The sequence below is a fragment of the Lupinus angustifolius genome, chromosome LG07 (genome assembly GCF_001865875.1).
Source record: "Lupinus angustifolius cultivar Tanjil chromosome LG07, LupAngTanjil_v1.0, whole genome shotgun sequence".
NCBI lineage: Eukaryota > Viridiplantae > Streptophyta > Magnoliopsida > Fabales > Fabaceae > Lupinus > Lupinus angustifolius.
In genome coordinates, this window is record NC_032015.1 from 9,234,843 (window position 1) to 9,251,881 (window position 17,039).

Sequence of the window (17,039 nt, forward strand, 5' to 3'; positions counted from 1 at the left end):
TCGTCAGATAGACAGCTTTGCTCAGATTTGGAGCTATCCGTCCTTGATGTTCCAGGAGGGGGCATGAGGAATTGATGAGAGGCAGTACCCTAGTCTTGGAGCGAGCCACTAAAAGTTGCTTATCATTTTGGAACTTTTGAAAACAAGGACGGCTTCAGTTTGTTCATGTCTTTGTTTAGTGTCTGTTGGCGATGATTAGTATTTCCGCCCTTTCTTTTGGATTTGGTATATGTTAGTGGCGATGTAGTTTCCGCCTTTGTTGATTTAGTTTGTATGAACTAAAGATGACTTAACCATTTATATGAATTGTGTTATTCAGGAAATTGTGAATCAGGTTAAGTTATCATTCGATAACGATAAGTTGATTTTCCGCATTTGAGTTACTTAAAGTGATGTCCCGGAAAAGGAAGGTTTTAAAAGGAAACAATTTATACATCACCATTTCAAAAAAAAAATTTACCCATTTTTCCGCAATGTTTTTTTGAGAAGTATTTTTCGGGGCGTTACACAAGAAGTATTTTTCGGGGCGTTACACATCTTAGTTATCATTTTATTTTATGGATATCTAATGGTTTAGATTTACTTACTAATTCAAACCATTAGATTTCTCTAGATTGATGGTTATGATTGAAAAACTTACTATTGAAGTAAGTAGTTAGATTTATAAAATAAGAAACAAATGTATGTATTGGGATAGTAAAGAACATATGCAATATACTCGTTTAATCCTAGTATATTAATTGTTGGAATTTCTGACAATTTAGGGCACAAATATAATTCTATAATTGTGTTATGGCCATTATGTAATTAGCAGTGTTGTGAAACCTGAGCCGGACGTCAAACCGACAGAGGTCCCGTATTAGGTTTAAACGGTTAAACTGTCTTGTCTGACCGGGTGATTTCGTACATAATTAATAATTTTTATTTATAAATATATAGTTATATATAAATGTAAAATTTTATATAATTAATAATTATGTATAATTATATTGAAATAATACATCTTTATCTTTTTTTGGACCGTAGTAAAACAAAATATTAGAACATTGTCCCATTTTTTATTATTTTTAAGTGAGCCGTCCGGTTTACTTCCCGAGTTAATCTGGTTTAACCGGGTTTAACATGGTCGGACCAGATTTTTTCCTGTTCAAAGCAGTCCAACTCTCATTCGTTTAAGACGGCAAACCAGAGCCGTTTTTAAGTCCGGTCAGCGGTCAGACCGGTTGGACCGTCCGGTTGGACCGTCCGGTTGGACCGTCCGGTTGGACCGTCCGGTCCGGTTCTAACAACACTGGTAATTAGCCAAAATATAAAAATAATCTTCAGTAATTAATTTGGTGGTTAAGGGTATATGTGACATGAAATATTATAAGTGTAGATACCTCCAGGCAATTTCAGATTTGATGAAGGGACTGAATCAGAATTATTGCAACTTAAACAGTAACCGCCTCAGTTACTTTTATAGGTTATGGTCCTCATTTGTAGAGCAACGAGTTTTGGTGAGTAGGCTGATGAGAATAAAGGGAATTGTGAGGAGTTATCAAATATAAGATAACACACCATCACAATTCTATAAGGCAACATCACCATCAGGTTCACACTCTATAACTTGGCTTTCTCATTCCCCTCTAGAGAAGCAGAAGGAAAACCATCAGACTCTAACATCTGGAAAATCATCACACCCACATACCTTCGAGATTCCAAATGGCTAATCAATGTATGTTCTTCTTTTTCACCATGAAATCAATTAGGATTTCTTCGGTCTGGATCATGGTTATTCCATTTGGGTTTATGTATGGGCATAAACATTGTGTTATAAGAACAAAGTCATGATCATTAGGATTTCCGCATTCAATCTAAGGATTATAGATGAGAAAATTTACAACATTAATCACTTGTATGTAACACATTTTTCTTCATATTTAACTTATATCCATTACTTTCACGTGACAATTAAAATGCTACGGACAAATTATTATTCAAAGATTAGCTCGGGATTTTATTTCATGGTAAAAAGTAAAATATTGTTGGCTCATCTCACATTGGAATGCCACATCCTCTATAAATACCCTAGTTTCCCCTTAGAAATTTACAAAACAAGAGAGTTAAGAGACAAAGACATTGAGATGGAGATTTTAGGGTTATCTGTGGCTCTAGCTGCCTTTATATCAATAACCTTAGGTCTCTCTCTATGCTTGGTGATCACACTAGTATTTTTTTGGTGGGTTTCACCAAATCAAACACTTCAAAAGCTTAAGAGATGTGGGTTTGGAGGGCCACCCCCAAGTTTTCCTCTTGGAAATATCAAAGAGATGAAAAAAACTTCATTTGGTTCATCAATTGTTAACCTCACCCAAGACATACACTCAACCGTTTCTCCTTACTTTTCTGCTTGGCAAAAATCTTATGGTAAGTGTAATGAACTCACTTCGTGTAAATATAATGTTGTTGACCTTGAATTTTACTCTCAACAAAATTCTCGCTAAGCTTGGTTGTTGTGTTGGGTGAATCTATTCTTTTTTGCGAAATAAATCTTTTTGTTGAGTGAAGCTTCAGATCAATGCGCTCAACCGAAGCAATGCGTTGATTGCAATCCTGAGCTACCAGATTTATACCTTTTTCTCCTTGTTGTATCTGAAGATGACGAATAAACAGTATGATAAGGACTGATCAATTACTTAACTCCATGTATAATATAAATGGTATTTGTGTTAATTTTTTGAGTAAAAAATGCTCAATTAATTCCATGATTTAAGATTAATTATGTAATTAACACTTCAACAACATTAATATTTGGTCTTTGGATAAAATATTAAAATGATACAATAAATGAAATAATTAAATATTAATGATCAATCTCTCAAATAATAAATCTTTCTTTGAACTAACTTATTATTTAGAAAAAAATATTATAATTATCACATATTTATCAACACATATATTTGGAATTTTGGTCAAAGTTCACATAAAATAAAAACAAACAATTATATTATTATTCTATATCAATCCCTAGCGATATTTTTATTGTATTTGTGAAACATTTATAATAATGCATGTTAAATAATAAAATCTTATTTTGAGTGGTTTATCATTATATATTCAATCTTATAATTATTATATATTTGTATATAACTCGACCAAATATTAATATTCTTTTTGGGACAATTAATATTCATATTGATGTAAACATTTATTATCAACAATGTCACTTTGACAACTTATACCTTAATTAGTTGACTTCAAAATTTAAAAAAATTCTGTAATCCAACATATTTCCAATTATTTCACTTTTTCTTGGCCACTTTTGCATTCTATTTGTTAAAACCCATTTTGTTTTTGTTGGTCAGGGAAAGTGTTCATTTACTGGGTGGGCGCGGAGCCATTTTTGTACATTGCAGACCCAGAATTCTTGAAGAAAATGTCAACAGAGGTTTTGGCCAAGACATGGGGAAAACCTGATGTGTTTAGAAAAGACAGGTATCCTATGTTTGGGAATGGGTTGGTTATGGCTGAAGGCGACAAATGGGTTAGTCACCGTCATGTTATAGCACCAGCATTTTCTCCAGTTAACTTGAAGGTTTATGTTTCTCTAACTCTCTCAATTTGCACAAGATTTTAATGTAGATATTTTAGAATTAAGACTTCAAAGTAAAAGTAATGGTGTACAATATCTAGAGCCTTGATCATTGCATGGGTCAGGTAAGATTTGTCCCATATCTGATCTAAATGTTAGTGAGTCATTTTTTGAATTTAGATCTGAAGCTAATCCGACCTCATATGTCGATTAGGTTAATCTTTGAATATGAACCCGACCTTAGACTCGATTAAATATAATACATACTTTTTTGAGATAAAGTCTTTTCAATATTATTTACTATTATGAATATATAATTTGACATATTTAATACTCTTATAGAATCAATATCATTTTCGACTAACGAGATGTCAATACTCTTTACACAATTTAATAGACACACATACAAATATTATGAGTTAGTGACAATGCAACGTGTCGGTCATATCTTACTTATCCCTTTCCAACCCTAAATATTGACTAGGTCTAATTTTTAAAATTGAACTCAACCCAAGACCTTATAAGACCCGACCTATATGAACTAGATCATGGTCGAACCAAGTCAGGTGAGTAGGTAGTGTCGGATTTTGCTCACTCCTAGATATGATGTACGAGAAAATCATATGTATTAATTTAAGATATATATATATATATATATATATATATATATATTATTTCAATGAAACATATTAAAATTAAGATATATTTATTATTTCAACGAAAAAATATTAAATTTTAAGATATATATTATTTAACATTAATTATTAAAATTTAAGATATATATTATTTCAAGGAAAAATATTAAATTTTAATATAAGTGAGTCATATCTTGCGACATGAGTAGTAAGATTACTTTCAAATAATTTAATTAAAACATTTTTATTTTTATTTTTAAATAATTTATAAATAAAAAAGACTTAGTAACATAAAAAAAATATGAATCATTAACTCTAACGAGTATGAGGAAACAATAATAGAAGAGAAAAAATGATGGTGAAGAAAGATGGGATGAAGTGAGGAAGATGACATGTAAGGGAAAATGGAAGAGAAATGAGGAGATAAAGATGAATATTATACTAACCTTAGAGATAAAATAAATTTACTCAATGTCTCACTCTACTATATTTTGCTACACTTATTACGTTTCTTCTTTTCTATCTTCATTTGTCTGACTATTTATGTGTTACTCTCTTTACTCTTTTGGTGCATTTTTCATGTGCTCATGCATCTATTTATATTTATATAAGGATTTAACACATGTTGAAAATAAAAAGTGTCCCTGCCATTAATACCCCAACTAACATATTTTATTATATTTTCAAAATTTGAAAATTCTAAATCAAATTCAACAATTAATTGTCTTTATGATTAAATTTTTAATATTGGAATTGAATATCATATTGGCTATGAGACACCTTAAAAATATATTCCGTGGGAACAATTTAAAATTTTTATAAAGTCCAAATGTCATTGTAATACTCTCAAGTAAGTAAAAAATAATTATATGACCTTATAAAATTAAAATATTTCGAAAACATCTTTTAGGAAGAAATTTTATAGCAACTTTATAAACTTTGAAATTTATTGTATTACCTATAAATAGATAACAAATTATTATTTAACCATTATAAAATTGTAAAAGATATTTTGAATGCAATTTTTATTTTTATTTAAACGTAGAAAATGAAACTTAAGGAAAATTGACGTGTTTTTTTTTAAATGAGGTGCTTTCATGCTAAGGCTAATACATGATTATCAAGTTACTTAAAATCTTTCTAAAATTTATTTAAAATACAAAACCCTTAACCATTAGTGAACCAATAATTAGCCATTAAATATTTTTTAACACATTTTATTTTATTTTATGGGGAAAACGAAAATTGGAAGGAAAATAATGTCAATAAGTGACCACTTAAAACCATTTTATATTTTCTTTTAATTTTATTTCAAAAGAGTAGGAAATTTGAATTGAAATCAAGATTGCTCATTGATTTCCTATTTTCATTTTTAATCTTCCAATTAAAGGACATTCTTTTTGAAAATTTATTTTTTGGCTGGACAAAATGGGATGTTCATACATGATCATACAATTTATAAGACCAGACCCTCACTAGAATATCTCGCCTAAACAATTCCTTAAGGCTTCTTAACGAATCAATGTCATTCTTGCCCCTTATCCAAATTTGCAATGATATTTATATCACTATATCTTTTCATTTTCTCCAACTCTAACTAAAAAATGTAATGTATGCATGCTAAAAATGTAATGATTTTAAGTTATTTATGAATAAAAAAGTTAAAAATTGAAGAAAAAAAAACTCTCTTTCTCCTCTCATAAACCTGTACCGGAGAGGAGTTGCTCAAAATAAATGGGAAAGGCCAAATGACACAACACTTTCGAGTGAGTGAGTACATCTTATATTCTACAATATATGTCATTTTATGTGTTATGAACTGTGATTGGTCTTAAAAATAATAATAATTATATTTTTAACTTAAATGTATTTTCTATAACCAATCACAACTCATATCACATATTGTAGAATGAAAATACAATCCCTTAACCATAGAATTTCAACTAACTACAAATAATATTCAAATATACAATTTATTATTAAAACTATGGTTATTCAAATATAAATATTTATTAATAAATATAGTAGCTCAACTGACAATATAAAGCCAAAAAAATAAACAATCATTATCAAACCTACAAGTACTAACAGACGTTGGTTCAAGTGGTACATGTTTGATTCCCCTTACGTAAGGTCTCGTGTTCGAGTCTTGTAGATGAAAAATGTCTGCTGGGAGAGTTAGCCTCACATACCTGTGGATGTTCTCGACTCGGACATGATTGTCTCTAATGCGATGATACTTGTGGGACACCAAAAAAAATAAGATACAAGTATTTTTAATATTAGTAACTAAATTGATTAAAGGAGAAAATTCATAACAATGAAGATATTGAGCATACTCATTAATCATTTTAGTCTAAGGATCCTTTAAAAGAGGAGAGAGGATACCTTCGACATTATCAAAAAAAAATCACAGCTAAAAGTTCATCAAAACATTACAAAATCTTAAAATTTGGTTTGCAAAGAAAACAGCATAGAGAACTCATTGGATTCCTTCCCTCTATCTGTTGTTGCTGCCAACACTTGCAAGGAGTTTGAAATTAGTTTTTTCCTTTCCTAATTGCTTTAGATTATACTTGGTTTAGGAATGAAAGTGAAAGGAAAGGAAATTGAAAGAAAGAGAGTTGAAGGAAAGAAAAGTAATAGAAAATAAGATGATGATTTTATTGTTTGGTATGATAAAAAATAGAAGGAAAGTGAGAGGAAAGAAAAACACATTTATACATAGTATATTGAAAATGACATTAATACTCTCTTTATTTATATATATAATTATGTAGTATATCTAATTTTTAAATTTCAAATGATAATTTAATTTTAATAATATTAATTAATATTTTTTAAGTAAGATATAAACTTAGTTTAATATAATAATATTTGTTTATATAATTCAAAGAAAGTCAATAAATCTTATATACATCTTCTTCTCACTAATGTATCTACAAGAAAATATAGCTCCTATTTGACAATTACTTTTATATTTCTAATTATCTCACTTCTACATATTTGTGTTTTGTCTTCCAAATTTATTTATTATTTGTTACTTTGTTGATAATTTTAAATAATGATATTTCTTTTTTCTTTTTAGTCCATCTTTTAGCATACGTAATTACTATTTATTTGTAAGCTCAAAAGCAGCGAAAATAAAATTAAGTTAACTAATTTCATATAAAAATGAATATAAACAAAGAAATTTATTATATTGTATCTATTTTCACCTAAATTATTGTTCTTTCAATTCATGATGGAAGGGCAAAATTGGAATTTTTAATGATTTTCTTTTCTTCCTTCATTTTCTTCCCAAATTAGGGGGAAAAGTTTTTTGTGGGAGACATACATATTTTTTCTTCCTCCCTATTTAATTTTGTAACCGATTTGTAGAAAATGAAATTTTCCACCACTTTTTTCCCTCTTATTTTCAATGCAACCAAACATACTGCTAGGGTCATATATTTATAGTTAAAAATTAAGTCTAAATATAATCTATAATATTATATTTACCAAAATAACTAAAAAAATATTTTAATAGTAAATAAAATAGATAAAATAATCATAAAAGGCATAGCATATCTGTACGATATTAGAGAGAAAACTCTATTAAAAATTAACCAAATAATTAGTGATTAACTTTAAAAGTTAATCTACAAATATATTTATTTACTTGAAGAAATAAATTGGGAAATTTGTGATGTTACATTTATGACGTTTCTTGTTAGCATACTCAACTTCTATTAATTTCATCTTCCAAGCAAAGCATATCATCTTTGTCTATTAATACTTTAACTAAATTTCCTTGAGAAATTCTTTATCACAATTTTCTTCCTTTTGTGGCAACAAATGTTGAGCGTTTTTTATTGAATACATATCTCATTTATCGTGAGTCCAAAGCCATATATCAACAATATCTTATTTACGTCTTGTTGAGGTTAAAAAATTGTATATAGATATTCAGCTTCCTCTTATTCGTTGAAAGAGACATTCTCTCCATTATATGTCCCATATCTACTTGTCATTCTCCATTTCCTGTTACTATGGAATTAAATTATTCACCATGTCTGATCCATATAATTATTGATTTTTGGAATAAGAGATTCTTTTTATGTTTAGACAATCACCATAACTTTGATGTAGTTGTTCTTCTAGTATTGATCTCTTCCTCTAAAATAGGAGTAGAAATGGTATTAGAAAGATGTGTGGAATGATATATTTGGTGAGCACCTCTTCTCTATTAATATATGTACCACTTCATATACAGCTTTATTTTCATTAGTCAGAAAACATAAAGATAATTTATATTAAATTTATGTTTTATTTTTCTATCCAATAAAAAAGAAGGGTATATAAAATGATACAAATCTTAGGACAATGTGGCTTCATATATTTCCCACTTCTCAATACATGGATCAGCGTCCGCCAGTTAGTGGATAACCTTAAATGAGAGCACATGGAAACATGATAGCAGATTTATAAATTATAGCTTTTGAAAGGAAAAAAGTTCTTCAACATGTCTTTCTTAAAAAAGTAATTAATTCGAACTTCTTATGAACAAAATTCAAACTCTTTGACTTTGTGCATTTGCAAAGGATATTTCTATATTTAATCAGTTATACTTACATCTCAGAGCTTCATAGCATGGATATTTCTAGATTGGACCTTAAAAAAATTATGTCAATGCACATTCGATTTTACCCTTATCCAGTGGCAGGTGTTCACCAAATTTTTGGAGGAGCGACAAAATCTAATCAAAAATATTTGTTGAAAGTTTTCCTCTTGAAAACACAACATTTTTAATGCTTCAACGTTGTATATTTTAAAGTATTTTTATTGAAATTAAAAATATAAAAATAGCATAAATTAAGGATAAAATCAAATTAAGAACCTAAAAATTAGGTTAATATACTACTTAGCATAATGGGAATTATCATATGGATGATGATCATATATCCTAATTAACGTCTCACTTTATCTCAAGCTAATTAGAAAACCACATATAATTAAAAATAAACAAAACTGAAATTAATATTTTAATATTATTTTATAAAGTTTGATTGGTTAGAAATATAGAGACAGAGAAATTATGGGACAGTAAACGAATAAGCCACATATTAACCCTTAACTTTAAAACATTATGTTCATTAGTATATTCATTTACATGTTCATCAATTTGTCTATTATTCCATCCTCACTATGAGACAAGGCTAATCTTAGTGACACTCCAATTTCTAATTGTATCTATTATTCCCTTCCCTTGGTCATGATAAACATTGTGATTTGATTTAAGTCATAATTACTTTGCATGATTTATTGATTACTCGTGTGGATGTGATATTTGTATATAGGCAATGACAAACATGATGATTGAATCTTCAAGTAACATGGTTGACCGGTGGGTTTCTCGAATAAACTCTGGAACCCATGAAATTGATGTTGAGAAAGAGCTTATAGCTAATGCTGGAGAGATCATAGCAAGAGCAAGTTTTGGGTTACAAGATGAAAGAGGCAAAATTGTGTTTGAAAAACTAAGAACTCTTCAAGCCACACTTTTTATGACCAATAGGTATGTAGGGGTTCCCTTTGGAAAGTTTTTCTGTGTCAAGAATACCATAGAGGCAAAGAAACTTGGTGATGAAATTGACAAGCTCTTGTTATCTATCATAAAAGATCGAATGGATTCAAATAATGAAAAGAATAAAAAAGATTTGTTGGGTTTGTTGTTGGAAGCAAATCATAGCAGTGAAGGGAAATTAGAGAAGACATTTAGCATGAGAGAATTGGTTGATGAGTGTAAGACTTTTTTCTTTGGAGGATATGAGACCACAGCACTTTCTATCACATGGACTTTGCTGCTTCTAGCTATTAATCAAAATTGGCAAGACCAGTTGAGAAATGAGATCAAAGAAGTGGTGGGCGATGGAGAGCTTGATTTCAACATACTCAATGATTTAAAGAAGGTAAGGTAAATCAAATTTTGGTAGTTTTCAAATAAATATAGCTTCATATATATATAGTAAGTGTTTTACAGACAGATAATTTATCTCTAATGATGTCTTATTTTTTATCCTATATCAATCAAAAAAAATTAAAAAAAATAAAAAGTAACATTCTGATTAACTTAGTTAATGTGTAGTACTATTAAGAATGAATGTGGTCAAGTATTGCATGGAAATATGGTAACTGAATTTTCTATGAATTTTCAGAGATACCATAACTAAATTTAAGAAAAATGAATTTTTTTACTTTTACTAATCAATGTGTAGTACTATCCTTTATACTAATAATATTTTGATATATATGAGATAATTGTGTCCCTGTTCTTGGATGTAAATGTATTGAGAATACTTGATATACATGCAGATGAAAATGGTGATGAATGAAGCTGTAAGACTGTACCCACCATCACCAAATGTGCAAAGGCAAGCAACAGAAGACATTAAAGTTGATAATTTAACTATTCCTAAAGGCACCAACATATGGTTCGACCTTGTAGGAATGCACCGTGACAAAGCATTGTGGGGAAGTGATGCAAATGAGTTTAGGCCCGAGAGGTTCATGGATGATGCTAATGGTGGATGCAACCATAAAATGGGGTACATGCCTTTTGGGTTTGGAGGGAGAATGTGTGTTGGTAGAAACTTAACCTTCACAGAATATAAGATAGTCTTAACCCTACTCCTTTCTAACTTTAGGTTTAAAATTTCCCCAGGTTACCATCATTCACCTGCAATCATGTTATCTTTGAGGCCAGCTTTTGGACTTCCTCTCATAGTTGAACCCCTTTAGAGAGTTAATATCTTCCCACAAGAATGTTTAATGATATGCTAATAGTGTAAAATATCTTACATTATTGATGCATAAATATTGAACTCTGAATAATATAGTTATTTGAATAAATTATGTACCACCATTATGCATGGTAATATAATGTTTTGTACTAATGGAAAGCACATGGCTCCAAGTACTATGTCATTCACATGTTCCTTGCTATGGCCTGGAGTTTGGCCCGTGACTGAGCTTGGCCTTGGCCCCATGGCCGAGCTTGACCTTGGCCTATGCATTCCAGCTTGGCCTTGGCCTATGCCTTGAGTCCACTTTATCAAGCTTTCTTCTGGATTATTCATATAGTAATTGATGTATAATGATTCCTTTATAGTGTTAAATGTAACATAGGTTGTTGGTTGGAAGAAGATGTGGGAAAATGAGAGAGATAAGGTGATAGTATTTTGTTGGTTTGTTCTAAAGTGTGAGGATTAGATGGTGATAAGGATAATGAGTGAGATAAGGATGAGTTTATTCAGGAATATTTGTTTTTGGGGAACTGGATTATTATTAGATAATGGAGATACCGAGTATTCGTTGGAAGAATGTGAGTTGGAGATATGATTAGGAGGGATTTATGGGATTGAATTTGTTAGTTGTGGAATGGGATAAGGAAACATATTGATAGGATTGAAGGCACACAAAGGCCTATTCGCATAAAACATAGACCCAATTGGTTATCTGATTTTGTGGTTAAAAAGTAATTACTGTCATTTTACAATTTTATGTCAATTCGGGCCTCATGTATTTAGCCCATCACTAGTGGTTGAAACCCTAAATTCTCTAACTCATGTATTTAACCTTATCCAGCTGATGCATGGAGACTATGAATGAAATGAATTATCTTTTTCTGCATTTATTTTCTTGTTCTTCTACCTTAATCAAAAACCCTATCACATATCCTTAACAAAGGTGACATGCCTAGAAGTGTAAAGAGAGCAAGGCTCCAAATGGTAGAAAAGATAAGCACTTTGGATAGGTATCCTAAGAAAATATATGGTTTAGACTTTAGTTGAAATTTATTAAACAGCAAGATTCCAGACATGAGACTATTACATAAGCTCTTCACACAATCACTGAAAAATTGGCAACTATATCTACCTTACCCCCTCAACCACCAGATCCCCCACAAACATCTCCAAACCAACCTGAATCCTCAATATATCAAACCCTAACCCAACAGCCCCTGTACCCCCCATTCCACCTCATCAATCATCACCACCCACTTACCCCAACAAACAACTCATGAAATTAACCCACGAATACAGACTCTCCTCCACAAACATGAGGACATTTTCCAAACCCCACATAGCCTGCCACCAGACCGCCCTCATAACCACTAAATTCCCTTACTACCAAACTCTACACCCATCTCCATTAAACCCTACCGTTATCCACATTCCCAGAAAGACATTATGACCACTATGATTCATGAAATGCTCAAAGATGGAATTATCACACCCAACAATAGTCCTTTTTCATCCCCAGTTTTGCTAGTTAAAAAGAAGGACGGGACTTGGCGTTTTTGCGTTGATTACCGGGCTTTAAATGCAATCACAATCCGTGATCGCTTTCCAATTCCAACTATTGACGAATTGTTGGATGAATTAGGGGGCTTTACCATTTTTTCAAAGATTTATCTCCGTTCTGGTTATCATCAAATTAAAGTGCAAGAACAAGATACACATAAAACTGCATTCAGGACCTTCAATGGTCATTACGAGTTTTCGGTTATGCCGTTTGAGCTAACTAATGCTCCTGCCACTTTTCAAGCAGCTATGAATGACCTATTGCACCCTCATTTGCGAAGGTTTGTTTTGGTGTTCTTTGATGATATACTGATTTACAGTTCTAATTTGCATGATCACTTAGTGCACTTGGGCATCATATTATACCTATTAGTTACTAACCAGTTTTATGCCAAGTTGTCCAAATGTCAGTTTGGTGTTTCTACGGTTGGTTACTTAGGTCACATCATCTCAGCAGGGGTAGTTAACCCGGATCCGGATAAGATCCAAGCAATGCTCGAATGGCCTCAGCCACGTTCACTCACGACACTCAGGGGATTTTTGGGTCTCACCGGTTTCTATCGGAAGTTTGTCAAGCACTACGCCACACTCGCCGCTCCCCTCACCGACCTGTTAAAATTACAGACATTTACTCGGACTACAGAGGCACAAGTCGCCTTTCAAGAATTAAAAACAACAATGTTTACCACCCCGGTCCTACAACTACCCAATTTCTCCAAGGCTTTTGTTGTTGAAACAGATGCCTCCGCGGTGGCCATTGGGGCTGTCCTCTCTCAAGATGGGCATCTAGTGGCGTTCTTCAGCAAGAAAATGACTCTTCGGATGCAACATGCTTCGGCGTATGTCCGTGAGATGTTTGCGGTAACAGAATCTGTAAAAAAGTGGCGTCAGTATCTTATTGGTCGGAAATTTTACATTTACACAGATCAACAAAGCTTGAAATATCTAATGACACAAGGTTTACACACACCGGAAACACAAAAGTGGGCAACAAAACTGATAGGTTTTGACTATGAAATTAAATACAGGACAGGTACCTCTAATCGCGTCGCGGATGCCTTATCTAGATGCCATAGTGAGGAGTCAACCACATGCTTTTCCATGTCTTCGTCCTTTCCAACAATTCTGGAACAGATCCGTGCATATTACAGTTCCTCATGTGGACAACAATTTATACACAAATTAGTATCTGAGGCAACACAAAGTTCAAAGTTTCATATTTCACAGGGTTTGGTATTTTTTCAAAACTGCATTTTCATACCTGATACAGCAAATCTGCAGGTCAACTTGTTGAAGGAGTTCCATGAGACACCATCCGTCATTTTGGGTGGAAATCTACTTTGGCTCGACTTACAGCCTCGTGTCAGTGGCCTGGGCTCGCCAAGGATGTCAAGAGCTTCGTCCAACAGTGTGTGGTTTGCCAATCTAACAAGCCCCTAACACAAAAGTCTCATGGGTTATTACAGCCACTTCCAATACCAGCAAAAGTATGGGACGAAATATCTACGGACTTTATAACACACTTACCATCATCACAAATCCATACAGTCATATGGGTTGTCGTGGATCGGCTTACCAAATACGTCCATTTCACCGCACTTCCTACTCGGTTCTCAGCTGAGACACTAGCACGGCGGTTTCTGAATGACATTTGCAAGCTCCATGGTGTCCCTAAGAGCATCGTTTCTGACCGCGACCCGTTGTTCCTCAGTGCATTCTGGAAGGGGCTTTTTAAGCTCCTGGGCACTTCTTATGTTATAGCACCGCCTACCACCCGCAGTCAGACGGTCAAACCGAAGTTGTGAATCGAGGACTCCAAACTTACCTCCGGTGCTTCACAGGGACTCAACCGAACCGATGGTTTTCTCACCTTTCTCTGGCTGAGTATTGGTATAATACAAATCATCACTCAGCCCTTCAAGTCACACCCTTTGAAGCACTTTATGGACGACCTCCACCAACATTGTGTGACTACCTTCCCGGTTCCACGAATGACACACCAATCCGGGATATCCTGCAATCCAGAACCGAGATGTTAGTAACACTCAAACAACATCTCCTTCATGCGCAACAACGTATGAAAGCACAAGCGGATTCGGGTAGAAAAGATGTTACCTTTGAGGTGGGCGAATGGGTTCTTCTCCGCCTTCAACCTTATCGGCAGCAAACAATGGCACGCCGCTGGTCACAGAAACTGTCTCGGCGCTTCCACGGGCCGTTCCAGGTTGTTCGGCGAGTTGGGCAGGTTGCGTATGAACTCAAACTTCCACCATCGGCTCGCATCCACCCGGGGTTTCACGTCTCACTCTTAAGACGTTTTTATGGTGAACCACCGGGACAAACCGAGGACACCTCCCTCACCGGTTCTCTGCCAGAAACAGTGGTGGAACCACCCTTTGACCCCCTAGTCGTTCCGTTCAAATCATCCATGGAGCCAGGGGTTCAACCGTGTGGGAATGAACACGACCTGCATGTTGAAGAAGAAGAGAAGAGGAGCAAGAAGACAAACAGATTGGTTGGAGAAGAGAATAGCATAAAAGAAAAACTCTTTGTTGAAGCTCACACCTTAAACCGTGAGCAAGAAAATATGGGAAAAAAAGAAACTCTCAATGAAATGGTTAATGTGGGAGAGAAACCAGGAGAAAGGGCTTTGGAAAGGGAAAGTACAATGAATATGGGCAATGAAAGATTCCCCACCCATTTGATTAGGTCTCCTCGTGCAAACCGAGGAGTTCAAAGAGGACCGTTAGATTGGGGAGTTTCATCTCCACCATTGGATGCACTGCACCCTTCTGAACCGTCTTTAATGCAATCCGGTACTCGAGGCGTGATTGAAGGGATTACACACTCCCCCTTGCTGACTAAATCCCCACCATCCACGCCCCCTCCTCTTTTGGCGCCACACACAATCGCAGCATCCATTCCAACCAGCTGTCATCCACACACATTTTCCCCCCGTTTGAATTCAGTCCCACGTGGCCTTGCTGGTGACTCTTCATCACACCTTGAGGACAAGGTGTCTCTCCAAGGGTTGGGCAATGATAGGGCTGAAGGCACACAAAGGCCCATTCGCATAAAACATAGACCCAATTGGTTATCTGATTTTGTGGTTAAAAAGTAATTACTGTCATTTTACAATTTTATGTCAATTCGGGCCTCATGTATTTAGCCCATCACTAGTAGTTGAAACCCTAAATTCTCTAGCTCATGTATTTAACCTTATCCAGCTGATGCATGGAGGCTATGAATGAAATGAATTATCTTTTTCTGCATTTATTTTCTTATTCTTCTACCTTAATCAAAAACCCTATCACATATCCTTAACAAAGGTGACATGCCTAGAAGTGTAAAGAGAGCAAGGCTCCAAATGGTAGAAAAGATAAGCACTTTGGATAGGTATCCTAAGAAAATATATGGTTTAGACTTTAGTTGAAATTTATTTGTAGTGTATGGACCAAGCCAAGAAAAACATAGGCACCCAAACACACAAAGCTTGGTGTAATTTGGGACACTGAGAAAAGTGTTTCAAAAGGGTGGTCATTTGTAATCTTGTTGCATACATACGATTAACGAGATAGGCAATTGTTTGAATAGCATAAGACCGATATGCAAAGGGAAGAGAAGCATGATTAAGGAAATGATGGGTAGTTTCTATCATATGTCTATATGTTCAGGGGTATATAGTGGTGTGGTGAGATGAGAGATGTCATGAGTTTGAAGAAAAAAAGGGAGTTTTATAAAAGACAAAACTTAGGTTCAATAACTTAGATACAAGTGGTATTAGTGACTAATTATTGCTCGATACATGTAATTTTTTCCATTTCATCATTAAAGATACTTTAATTCTGTTAATTCTTTTCCATTGATATTATTTTCTCTGTCCTCTCTCACTATAACTCACTGACACTCTCTTTCATTCCATTATTGAAATTTCATACTGCGAGGAAGATATGAAGCTTCACCAAACACCATTCTTTTTGGTCATGTCTACTCTTGATGTAAGAATCAGCACCAATCTTTTATGATTCTCGTTTTCAAGACTTTTTCCTGAGATTGGTGTGAGTATTTTATTGGATCCATTAAAAAGAGATGTATAACAATTGTGCTTCTGGTGTGGGCCAACAATCATCAAAATTTCTTTGCACAATGTCCAAATATTGGAGACTCTACCTGTATCATGAGTTAACTCTTTGGTCTTGAATTTCTATATGAGGATTTGTGATCTAATTATTGAATATAGTTTAATGCTTATATGAATATGAAATTATTTTTTGGCAATGTTAATGGGAAACAAATAAAGATGACAGGTTATTTAGAAAGAGTGAGAATTGACAAATCATATAAATTGTGAATATCACTCCAATAAATCATGTTTTTTTCTCTCTCCTTCCTATCTTTTTCTTTCCTGATCTTATATTTAAGAGTGAATTATTACACTAATACTCCTGAGTTTTAGTGAAATTACACAAACCATCTATATATTAC

General features: G+C 33.4%; 1 protein-coding gene and 1 long non-coding RNA gene across 2 annotated transcripts in view; both read left to right on the top strand.

The window, feature by feature from the left end:
• Positions 1–17,039, top strand: part of LOC109352229 — a 39,412-nt gene that overhangs the window by 4,377 nt on the left and 17,996 nt on the right. The window contains exon 2 of the long non-coding RNA XR_002108343.1: positions 13,012–13,165. This is a non-coding gene — a long non-coding RNA (uncharacterized LOC109352229). The remainder of the gene's footprint in view (positions 1–13,011; positions 13,166–17,039) is intronic.
• LOC109352228 (cytokinin hydroxylase-like) lies at positions 2,127–11,146 on the top strand. The gene is made up of 4 exons (XM_019594109.1): positions 2,127–2,409; positions 3,348–3,577; positions 9,549–10,160; positions 10,564–11,146. The coding sequence occupies exons 1-4, from the start codon at positions 2,127–2,129 to the stop codon at positions 10,987–10,989; spliced, it is 1,551 nt and encodes a 516-aa protein (XP_019449654.1). The 3' UTR covers positions 10,990–11,146.